Here is a 12,062-nt window from a genome sequence, read left to right on the forward strand (position 1 = left end):
AACAAAGGATCAGCGAGCGGTGGCCGAGAGACTGGGGACCTTTGAAGCTGACTCGACACTTCAAGGTATTGGAAGCAACGGACCTGAGCAGCAGCGGCTGTGCACGCTGGACCGAAGTCGATACATTGATGGGGCGCGCGCTCTTCGTCAGCCAAGGGTGCTCCTTTCTTAACTTAAAGCCGGGCAGGCCCTTCGTTTCAAAAATAAACGGGGGGAATTGTGAGAATGCCTTTCAAGACTCTGGGGTGTACAACATGAGAGACCGGACAGTGACGCCATTGCTGTCGGAGACGGTAGTGGCGTCCACAGCCGGCGATGGTCCATGGTCTCCAACTTGGCTTTTTCCAGAGCCTTGAATTAAGCTAGTTACGCTGTATTATTAGTTACTAGGATTTTTCTTAGATGTTGCAGTATGTATTGGTTCCATCTCTTTTTACTTTCGCAATACCATTAGACACTTTTAAAGTTCTATAAAGCATATGCTCGAGACTGTGAAGTGTGAACAAATCATCTCCTGTGTGTGTGTGGTATAGGAATATCTGGAATTTAATTCAAAATAAGAAGCCGTGGATCGGCACAAGCTGGGTGTAGGGCTTGTACACAAGAAGACCCACATAAGCAAGGTATGTCAAAACTCCTATAAAGACAATGGGCATTGTAGTTTTAAGGAAAATACAAACTGCAAAGATTTTGCTTTTATAGCATGAACCAATTTTCCCTACTACATGTAATATATTATCAGAAAAATGCAAATGGTTCAACACTATCAAATGATTTGATGGCGAAATGCTGAGCTAAATAGAAACCTAATGGACAGAACTCCCGATATTTATTGGTAGTTCAGAGGGGGGGGGGGGGGGGGGGGATTGAATTTTTTAGTGGGGTTTTGCTTGCTGAACTGTGTCATCAAACACATCGAGTTCATATTTGATATGTTTGCATAGCTGGTTAGTTGCAATGTCCAAATTTATGATGGATCAAGATGAAATTTGATAGTTTCTGTCAGAACCAACGGCCTTTGAAATTCCAGCATTTATCAGATCAACCTACATAACCGAATGCCGTAAAAACAAACTTTAATCATTGTTGAGTTTGAGATTCCTAACCTTATGCGATATTATTATTGCTAACAATAAAACATACCTTACACATGTTACTCAAATATAAAATCTTTTAATTGTGCACTCTGGTGGAAGACATGAGTTAAACTAATTAGATTGAATGTGGATACAAGAATTGACTTTGCATGATTAAATTGCCAGGATGATGTCATATTAGTTTGCAAACAAAATTTAGAACACATGTTAGTTTGCAACTTTGCATCATACAAGATGTGCTCATTACCAAACACATGGGACACCAATGTGCACAGAACCAAGCAATGAATATTGATCATAACTTCTGATGAAACAGAAAACTGCAAAGCGTGTTTTATTTGCATGTGATGCTGGAAATGTGATGAGCTTCTAGAAGCTTTTTCTCTCAAACATGAGCTCCTAGAAGATGTTAATCTAATATCCTGGTAAGGAGGTTAATGATTAGATTAATTCACATGCTACTTTTTTGAATTTTTAGTTACTATCAATTAAGAGTTTAACACAAAGGAACCAAGCAATTCTGATTCGCAATCAATTCTACTTCAATTTTTGCTTACAGAAATGTGATATGTGATACTGTTAATCTTTTCTTTCCGTAGGCAGCTTATAGAATTAGTGTAGACTGTTCTCTGACCTAAAACAAACACCAAAACTACATTGATAGAGGTAAACAAAAAGAACAATCGAATTTGAGATTTCTTACATGTGTAGTCTTGTTCCTCTATTCACCTGATATTGTCCCAGAAGCACTATCCCACACCTCAACAGACCGCTTATCGACTCTAGCCAATGCCATTCTGCTGCCTCCGAAGGCCCAGCTTACGATCTTGGCCTTCTCCTCGCCGTCTGCAGTAACCATCGATGGCCCGTTCCCTACCCAATTCCTCCTCATCACCTTCTTCTCCCGAGGCTCTGATGTAATTTCCACCTGTGTCCACACCTCAGCATATGCACCTCGTGCCACAAACACCCAACTGCGGTAACACTCAATTCTACAACCATTCCCATCCTTTCTGCGAGATGTTGTGGCTGCTCCCGCCCTTTGCATGTCTCCGATGCACACCCAAGGATCCACACTGATGCCATCACCACTAAATCTCCTCAAGTCAGCCACGAAAACCTCACTGGAGGCAGCCCCTACCTTAAACAATGCCGACGGTGAGTCTGATGCAGCAACATCTGCAAAGCAGTCGTCCTTCTCCCTCACCTCCCACACTGGCACCGTCGAGCTTGCCCGGACATCCCACAGGCGTATGTCCCCCACCATTCCAGCCGGCCCGGAGTGTGATCCGGCCGCAAGCAAGAGACTGTGCCCAGCAAGCCAGCCGAGCTTGGTAGGTGGTATTGCTGCCTCAATGTCCGTGTCGAACACCTCCTTCCGCCCGATTTCCACTACAGGTGACAGAGAATTCAGATCGGAGGCCACCACGGCGCTCGAATTCCGTCGCGCTGACTCGAAGCTGGCAAAGAGCCACTGTGATGCCGTTTCTGAGGCCGCTGTGGCGGCCATAGACAGCACAGAAGAAGAAGGCGAGTCTGCCCAATATAGAGCACCGGAAGCTGTGGCAGGGGCGCCGTCCGGCGCCCCAAGGGAATGTTTGGTCCCCTTACCCCTCGCTGTCATCTTGGCGCAAAGAGGTGGGGCAGCCTCGCATCTTCAAGAGTTCCATGATCTTTGACATCGTTTAATGATTATCGTATTTTATGAGAATAAATTTACTTTTTTTTTACGGTTTCATGAGGTTAGAGAGTTTTTTTTCCTTATAGATCTGATTATTCGGATTTTATGTCTTTATGTTGGTGTGTCAAACTTTTTTTGTTGGTTGATTTTTTGTGGAGTTGAAATCTCTCATCGACACCATGGTGAAGATATTGTGATCAAACGACCTGCACTTCTAGGGGATTATCCCAGACCCAAGTGCGTTCATCGACCAAGGTTTCTTGTCTTTTTGGATGGACGGCTCAAGGTGCTATCAAAAACCACTATTAGTAATTTGTGTGCGGGTGAAAAAGCGACAAATCGTTTTATTGCAGCCTCTTTAGATTGAAGTATTTCTTCTAGCTGAGATTGATACAACAAAGAAGGTATTTTTCAAGAGATTTCATTATAATTCTTAGTCAGAAGAGTTACTTTGTATTTTCTTGAATCTTAGATCCAAATTAGTGTGCTTATAATTGTTATGAGTATGATGAATAAAACTACAGGTGTTTCTTAAAAAAGACTTGTTGGGATCGAACTCAACTTTCCTTTCTCGAAAAAACGGTCCGAACCCCAAGGGGAAAATGGTAGTACTCTCTCTGAAAAAAATACAGTGACCTAAAACGTCTTATCTTTGTTTATACAGGGAGTAGTATTTTAGAATGTGAGTTAAATATCTAATCCAATATGGTCTTCTCCCATGGCTCGGACACAGTCGCCTAAATGCAGCTACCACTACCTTTCAAAACTGGCATGTTTTTTTAACTATTGAGAAAAGCAAAAAATCACACACATTGGATCTATCCTGATATGATTGGTTGATTTGAACGTTTCCTTAAGAACAAGCAACCACACTAAATCCTAAAAGGTCCTAAGCTACTGTTCTTGAGAAATGGCCGACCCCTGCCCATCTGGAGGTGCATACCCGAGATCGTTCGGTTTTCTCCCGGACTTTTGAATTCTTGCAACACTCAGGCACCTTGAGGGCTATTTCTCGCCTATTGCTTTCCCCTTGATTTTCGTATAGCAAAACACAGGTGTGGTCAGCGCTATTTCTCGCCTATTTCTAGAGCTACAGTAACGGGGCTCGTGCTTTTTAAAAGATCGGCCCATCAAAACGGTTTTAGAAAGATTATGTAGACCGGTTCGTAGTAGTTTTGGAAGCTTTCAACAAGGGTTTTCTCTGTGTTTTTTTGTCAGTATTCTGGTCTTCTTCTTTTTCTTTCTTTTGTGGATTGTTGCCTCGGTTTTCACCGGTTTTATTTTGCTTTTGTTTCTCCGTGTTTTTTGTTGGTTTTTATTTCTATTTTTAGTTTTATTATTTTTTCAATACATGCCTGTTTTTTCATACACATTGCACATATTTTGTGTACACCAATTATTTTCCTATACAATTTTAACATTTTCTAAATAGATGATTAACATTTTTTTCAAATACATATTTGGGTGTCTACTTTTTTATACTTATTTTACATTTTTGTATACATTTGGAACATTTTCTATACATGTTTAAAAAATTTAAATACATTACTAAGAATTTATCAAATATATATATTTCAACATTTTTTCGAATATGTGCTAAAAAAAATTTCAAATGCATATAGAACTTTTTTATGACTGATACGAAATATTGTTTTGCATTGTATTTTCTAAAAATGGCATGAACACATCTTCTGAAAATGCGTGAACATTTTCTTAAATGTCATGTAGTGCATCTTTTTTAATGGTATGGAACGTTTTTTCTGAGTTACGCAAACATTTTTTTGAATGACATATACATTTTTCCAAATGGTACAGAACATTTTTCTGAATTATGTAAGCATTACTTTACATTGTAGTAAAAAATATCACAAACATTTTTTGAAATGTGGGAACATTTTTTATTGTTACCAACATTTTAAAACGTTGTGCAAACCTTTAAAAATTTAAGTAACATTTTCCACTTCAGAGATATAAATAAAAGTAATAAAAGGAAGAAAAAATCATGTGCTAGAGACCCAGCACTCCTCCCGCAATGGGCCGACCATTTAGGGGGGGGGGGGGGGCTAGGCCGAGCAAACGGTCCGGACTCACTATAAGCGAGACAGAGCTTCTCCTGCAGGCGTACACACATGCTAATTTGGCATGACGACTAACCTTTCCTCCTATCACTAGTCAACCTTATCTTGATAAAAAAAATCACTAGTCAGTCGCCACCCCGAGTTTAGGGTTTGTATTTCGCAAAGTCGATTATTTAGATTCAAACAGTTTATGTTGTTGTGTCGTGTTGCTTTTGTTGGTTTGATTTTTTGTGGGTTGAAATATTTCACATTCATTGCTCATGGCTTCTCATCTTTTTAGATGGACGACTCATTGGGCTTTGATAAATCTTTATTAGTAATCAAGTATGTGCAAGTAAAGTAGTGGCAGTATCACTACTTCAGTCTAATTGTAGTCTCTGTACAAATGTCTTGGCAGTATTTTGTCTCCCAGGGATTGATGGCATGGAGAAAATATCTTCAAGATATTGCATTGTATTTCTTAATTGTGGGAGTTACCTCGTTGTTTCATAGATCTCAGATTCAAAGCATTGTACCTATAATATTTCCTAGTATGAATAAAGTCACAAGTATTTATAAAAAGGCAATACGAAAGTGAAAACACTCTGTTGGGATTTACCCCGGTCGACATTACTTTCCAACCATGCTCGCGTGGCACCTATATATTTTCATTTTAGTTGTTCAAAGCACAACTTTTTCCTTTTCATCGTTGCGGACACCCAGTCCAATGCCGGCTCCAAGTTCGCTCTTGGCCTTGTCAAGAGCGTCGCCGCAATGGTGAGAATATCCCCTATGGGTCTGAAGATGAGAGCAGCAAACTTAAAGTCTTTGATGATCCCTTTTCAAGTGATGATGAGGTGAACAAGACCGAAGATGATAATGATGGCACCCCTCCAGCTGATACTATTGACATCTATCATCATGAGGAGGATGGGTGATGGACTTCATGCTAGCATCACTCATTTCTTCACTCTTTTTAGTGGTTCGATGCCAAAGGGGGGGAAGAATGAGTTATATTAGGTTTCCGGGCTATATGGGGTAGTATTTCATAATTTACGGACCTTGAAATTTTATTTGCATCTTATTTGGTTTTCTTAAAACTTTTATATGGTCATGTAATATGCACTTAACGGATGTGGTCGTGTGTGAGCATTGGATACTCTAGTACCTTTATTTAAGTGATGCTCAAGACCTCGTTATGGTGTCTTTGGGTTTATGCAATGTTTCTTATCATATATACATATCATGTCATTACAATATCCATATTTTTGGCCTTTGCTCATACCTTTGTGGGAAAATCTATGTATACACTATGGCATGTAACACGCTCCACCTTGTAAGGTCTCTTACATGATTTATACATTTTATGATCTCACATTAGTGTGCAATGAAAAATTCTTGGTGTATCTATTTCACATTGCTACACCCCACTTTGTTCTAGGATTTAGGGGGAGTCTTTTTTCATTTAGGTATGTGCATTGTGCTTCACCTAGCATGTCCATTTTGATGATGCACATATTTAGGTGGAGCCTTCCTACTTATCGTAGACAACCTAAAGCTCAAATTCCATAATTTATGATGGCAAGTCATGTTGTCATCATGCACCAAAAAGGGGAGATTGAAAGAGCAACTCTCTTTCTAGGTGGGTTTTAGTGATAATGACAATATGAATTGAAGACTAATCTTGTGTGCTGAATTTATAGGAAGTGGATTAGTCAAAAGAGTTGATGCAAAGATGGATGTGGGTCCCTAATTTACCAACTCAATTCATAGTTTTTCATATTTACTTTTGTATAGGAAGTCACACTATTAAGAGGGGTCCCTCGATGAAACTATGGTGGAACTCATAAATTGGTACATTTCAAAATACACAACCCAACCTCCTGTAATGCCCCTGATTGGAGAGGGGATCGGCGATCTAGAGTAGGTGAGAGGGAGCAGGTGAGGAAGGGGGATGAGCTTGGAGAGGGGTTAGGATTGTAGAGGAAGGTTTGGATACAGAGAATGATCTACACACGCATGCCTCCACACGGCCACAGGCGGCCACCCTTAACGCACCCACACCTCCACTTGGCAGGCCAGCTGGCTGGGCCCGCCAGCCAGCACCTAGGCACACTAATCAGCTGATTAGGTGTGACATTCTCCCCTCCTTAAGAAGAGGCCTCCCCCTCCCAAATGGATGCCGTGGGAAAACGCCGGCGTAGCACGTCATAGTCCTCCCAGGTGGCCGAGCCGGGGACGACGACGACCATTGTATCTTGAGATGCACCACGGGCGCATCGCCATGCTTCATCATACGCCTCTCCAGGATCTTGACGGGCTCTGTCGTCGACGCAGACAGGTCTTGGACTCGGGGAAGCTCGGCGAAAATCGGTGAGTAGTCCGGCGTGAACGGCTTCAGCTGGGAGACGTGGAAGACCGGGTGCACGCGGCTGTCCGGCGGCAGATCCAGCTTGTAAGCCAGAGGTCCAATCTTCTCAAGCATGGTGTAGGGGGCGAAGAACTTGTAGGCGAGCTTGGCGCATGGGCGCGAGACCACGGTGTTGGAAATATGCCCTAGAGGCAATAATAAATTGGTTATTATTATATTTCCTTGTTCATGATAATCATTTATTATCCATGCTAGAATTGTATTGATAGGAAACTCAGATACATGTGTGGATACATAGACAACACCATGTCCCTAGTAAGCCTCTAGTTGACTAGCTCGTTGATCAATAGATGGTTACAGTTTCCTGACCATGGACATTGGATGTCGTTGATAACGGGATCACATCATTAGGAGAATGATGTGATGGACAAGACCCAATCCTAAGCCTAGCACAAGATCGTGTAGTTCGTTTGCTAAAGCTTTTCTAATGTCAAGTATCATTTCCTTAGACCATGAGATTGTGCAACTCCCGGATACCGTAGGAGTGCTTTGGGTGTGCCAAACGTCACAACGTAACTGGGTGGCTATAAAGGTACACTACAGGTATCTCCGAAAGTGTCTGTTGGGTTGGCACGAATCGAGACTGGGATTTGTCACTCCGTGTAAACGGAGAGGTATCTCTGGGCCCACTCGGTAGGACATCATCATAATGTGCACAATGTGACCAAGGAGTTGATCATGGGATGATGTGTTACGAAACGAGTAAAGAGACTTGCCAATAACGAGATTGAACAAGGTATCGGGATACCGACGATCGAATCTCGGGCAAGTACAATACCGCTGGACAAAGGGAATTGTATACGGGATTGATTGAATCCTCGACATCGTGGTTCATCCGATGAGATCATCGTGGAACACGTGGGATCCAACATGGGTATCCAGATCCCGCTGTTGGTTATTGGCCGGAGAGTTGTCTCGGTCATGTCTACATGGTTCCCGAACCCGTAGGGTCTACACACTTAAGGTTCGGTGACGCTAGAGTTGTTATGGGAAATAGTATGTGGTTACCAAAGGTTGTTCGGAGTCCCTGATGAGATCCCGGACATGACGAGGAGCTCCGGAATGGTCCGGAGGTGAAGATCGGTATATTGGACGAAGGGTATTGGAGTCCGGAATTGTTCCGGGGGTACCAGGTGATGACCAGCGTGTCCGAAAGGGGTTTCGGAGGCCCCGGCAAGTGTTGGGGGCCTTATGGGCCAAGGGGAGAGGGCACATCAGCCCACTAAGGGGCTGAGCGCCCCTCCCACCCCATCTCACGTAACCAGGAGAGGTGGGGGCGCCACCCCTAGGGCAGCCGCCCCTCCCGGCTTGGGGGGCAAGTTTCCTAGGGGGTGGGGGCGCCCAAACCCATCTAGGGTTTCCCCTGTGGCCGCCGCCCCTCCCCTAGGGAACCCTAGGGTGCCTCCCCCTCCTCCCTTCCCCCTATATATAGTGAGGGAGAGAGAGGACAGCCGCACCCTTCCCCTGGCGCAGCCCTCTCCCTCCTCCTACACCTCCTCCTCCTCCTCCATAGTGCTTGGCGAAGCCCTGCTGGAGAACCACGAGCTCCATCACCACCACGCCGTCGTGCTGCTGTTGGTCTCTCTTCCTCAACCTCTCCCTCCTCCTTGCTAGATCAAGGCGTGGGAGACGTCTCCGTTCCGTACGTGTGTTGAACGCGGAGGTGCCATCCGTCCGGCGCTAGGATCATCGGTGATTTAGATCATGACGAGTACGACTCCATCAACCCCGTTCACTTGAACGCTTCCTCTTAGCGATCTACAAGGGTATGTAGATGCACTCTCCTTCCCCTCGTTGCTAGATTACTCCATAGATTGATCTTGGTGATGCGTAGAAAATTTTGAATTTCTGCTACGATCCCCAACAGTGGCATCATGAGCTAGGTCTATGCGTAGTTTCTATGCACGAGTAGAACACAAAGCAGTTGTGGGCGTCGATATTGTCAATTTACTTGCCGTTACTAGTCTTATCTTGATTCGGCGGCATCGTGGGATGAAGCGGCCCGGACCGACCTTACACGTACTCTTACGTGAGACTGGTTCCACCGACTGACATGCACTAGTTGCATAAGGTGGCTAGCGGGTGTCTGTCTCTCCCACTTTAGTCGGATCGGATTCGATGAAAAGGGTCCTTATGAAGGGTAAATAGAAATTGGCATATCACGTTGTGGTTTTCGCGTAGGTAAGAAACGTTCTTGCTAGAAACCTATAGCAGCCACGTAAAAACTTGCAACAACAATTAGAGGACGTCTAACTTGTTTTTGCAGCATATGCCTTGTGATGTGATATGGCCAAAAGGATGTGATGAATGATATATGTGATGTATGAGATTGATCATGTTCTTGTAATAGGAATCACGACTTGCATGTCGATGAGTATGACAACCGGCAGGAGCCATAGGAGTTGTCTTAATTTATTTATGACCTGCGTGTCAACTTAAACGTCATGTAATTACTTTACTTTATTGCTAAAGCGTTTGCCATAGTAGTAGAAGTAATAGATGACAAGACAACTTCAAGAAGACACGATGATGGAGATCATGGTGTCATGCCGGTGACAACGATGATCATGGAGCCCCGAAGATGGAGATCAAAAGGAGCAAAATGATATTGGCCATATCATGTCACTATTTGATTGCATGTGATGTTTATCATGTTTTACATCTTATTTGCTTAGAACGACGGTAGCTTAAATAAGATGATCCCTCACTAAAATTTCAAGAAAAGTGTTCCCCCTAACTGTGCACCGTTGCGAAGGTTCATCGTTTCGAAGCACCACGTGATGATCGGGTGTGATAGATTCTAACGTTCGAATACAACGGGTGTAAGCCAGATTTACACACGCAATACACTTAGGTTGACTTGACGAGCCTAGCATGTACAGACATGGCCTCGGAACACGGAAGACCGAAAGGTCGAGCATGAGTCGTATAGAAGATACGATCAACATGAAGATGTTCACCGATGTTGACTAGTCCGTCTCACGTGATGATCGGACACGGCCTAGTTGACTCGGATCATGTTTCACTTAGATGACTAGAGGGATGTCTATCTGAGTGGGAGTTCATTAAATAATTTGATTAGATGAACTCAATTATCATGAACATAGTCTAATTGTCTTTGCAAATATGTTGTAGATAAATAGCTCACGTTGTAGCTCCCTGTTTCAATACGTTCCTAGAGAAAGACCAAGTTGAAAGATATTGTAAGCAATGATGCGGACTAGGTCCGTAGTCCGAGGAGTGTCCTCACTGCTACACAGAAGGCTTACGTCTTTGATGCACCGCTCGATGTGCAAACCCCTACAACGTCGTCTGTGGATGTTGTGAACACCTGACAGACACATCCTGATGACTACTTGATAGTTTAGTGCACCATACTTTACGGCTTAGAATCGGGATTCCAATGACGTTTTGAACGCCATAGAACATATGAGATGTTCCAAGAGCTGAAATTGGGATTTCAGGCTCATGCCCGTGTTGAGAGGTGTGAGACCTCTGACAAGTTCTTTTGCCAACAAGATGGAGGAGAATAGCTCAACTAGTGAGCATGTGCTCAGAATGTCTGGGTGCTACAATCACTTAAATCAAGTGGGAGTTAAACTTCCAGATAAGATAGTGATTGATAGAGTTCTCTAGCCACTATCACTAAGCTACTAGATCTTCGTGATGAACTATGACATGCAAGGGATGGAGTTGATCCCGGAGCTGTTCGCGGTGCTTAAGACCGCAAAAGGTAGAAATCAAGAAGGAGCATCAAGTGTTGATGGTTTAACAAGACCACTGGTTTCAAGAAGGGCAAGGGCTAGAAGGGAAACTTCATGGATGGCAAACCAGTTGCCGCTCCAGTGAAGGAACCCAAGGTTGAACCCAAACCCGAGACTAAGTGCTTCTATTGTAAGGGGAACGGTCACTGGTAGCGGAATTACCCCAAATGCATGGTAGATAAGAAGGCTGGCAACTTCAACAAAGTATATACGTGTTATTAATGTGTACCTCACTAGTACTCCTGGTAGCACCTGGGTATTGGATACCGGTTCAGTTGCTATTATTGGTGACTTGAAGCAAAAGCTACGGACTAAACGGAGACTGGCTAAGGGCGAGGTGACGATGTGTGTTGGAAGTGTTTCCAAAGTTGATGAGATCACCATCGCACGCTCCATCTGCCTTCGGGATTAGTATTGAACCTAGATAAATGTTATCAGGTGTCTACGTTGAGCATGAATATGATTAGATCATGTTCATTGCAATACGGTCATTCATTTAAGTTAGAGAATAATGGTTATTCTGTTTACATGAATGATACCTTTCATGGTCATGCACCCTATGTGAATGGTTCATTGAATCTCGGTCGTGGTAATACACATGTTCACGCCAAAAGATGTAGAGTTAATAATGATAGTACCACTTTCTCGTGGCACTGCCGCTTAGGTCATATTGGCGTAAGATGCATGAAGAAACTCCATGTCGATGGATGTTTGGAGTCACTTGATTTTGAATCGCTTGACACATGCGAGCCATGCCTCATGGGCAGGATGACTAAGACCCCGTTTTCAGGTACAATGAAACGGGCAAGTGACTTGTTGGAAATCATGCATGCTGATGCGTGTGATCCAATGAGAATTGAAGCGTGCGGTGGATATCGCTATTTTCTCATCTTCACTGACGATTTGAGTAGATATAGGTATATCTACTTAATGAAGCACAAGTCTGAAACGTTTGAAAAGTTCAAGCGATTTCAGAGTGAAGTTAAGAATCATCATAACAATAAGATCATGTTCCTACGATCTGATCAAAAG

General features: G+C 43.3%; 1 protein-coding gene across 1 annotated transcript; it reads right to left on the reverse strand.

The window, feature by feature from the left end:
• Positions 1–1,603: 1,603 nt before the first annotated feature.
• On the reverse strand, positions 1,604–2,771 carry LOC123147399 (BTB/POZ domain-containing protein At5g41330-like). Its single transcript, XM_044566636.1, has one exon. It carries the CDS (start codon positions 2,719–2,721, stop codon positions 1,819–1,821), a length of 903 nt encoding a protein of 300 aa, XP_044422571.1. The 5' UTR covers positions 2,722–2,771; the 3' UTR covers positions 1,604–1,818.
• Positions 2,772–12,062: the final 9,291 nt, after the last annotated feature.

This window comes from Triticum aestivum, chromosome 7A (assembly GCF_018294505.1).
Source record: "Triticum aestivum cultivar Chinese Spring chromosome 7A, IWGSC CS RefSeq v2.1, whole genome shotgun sequence".
NCBI lineage: Eukaryota > Viridiplantae > Streptophyta > Magnoliopsida > Poales > Poaceae > Triticum > Triticum aestivum.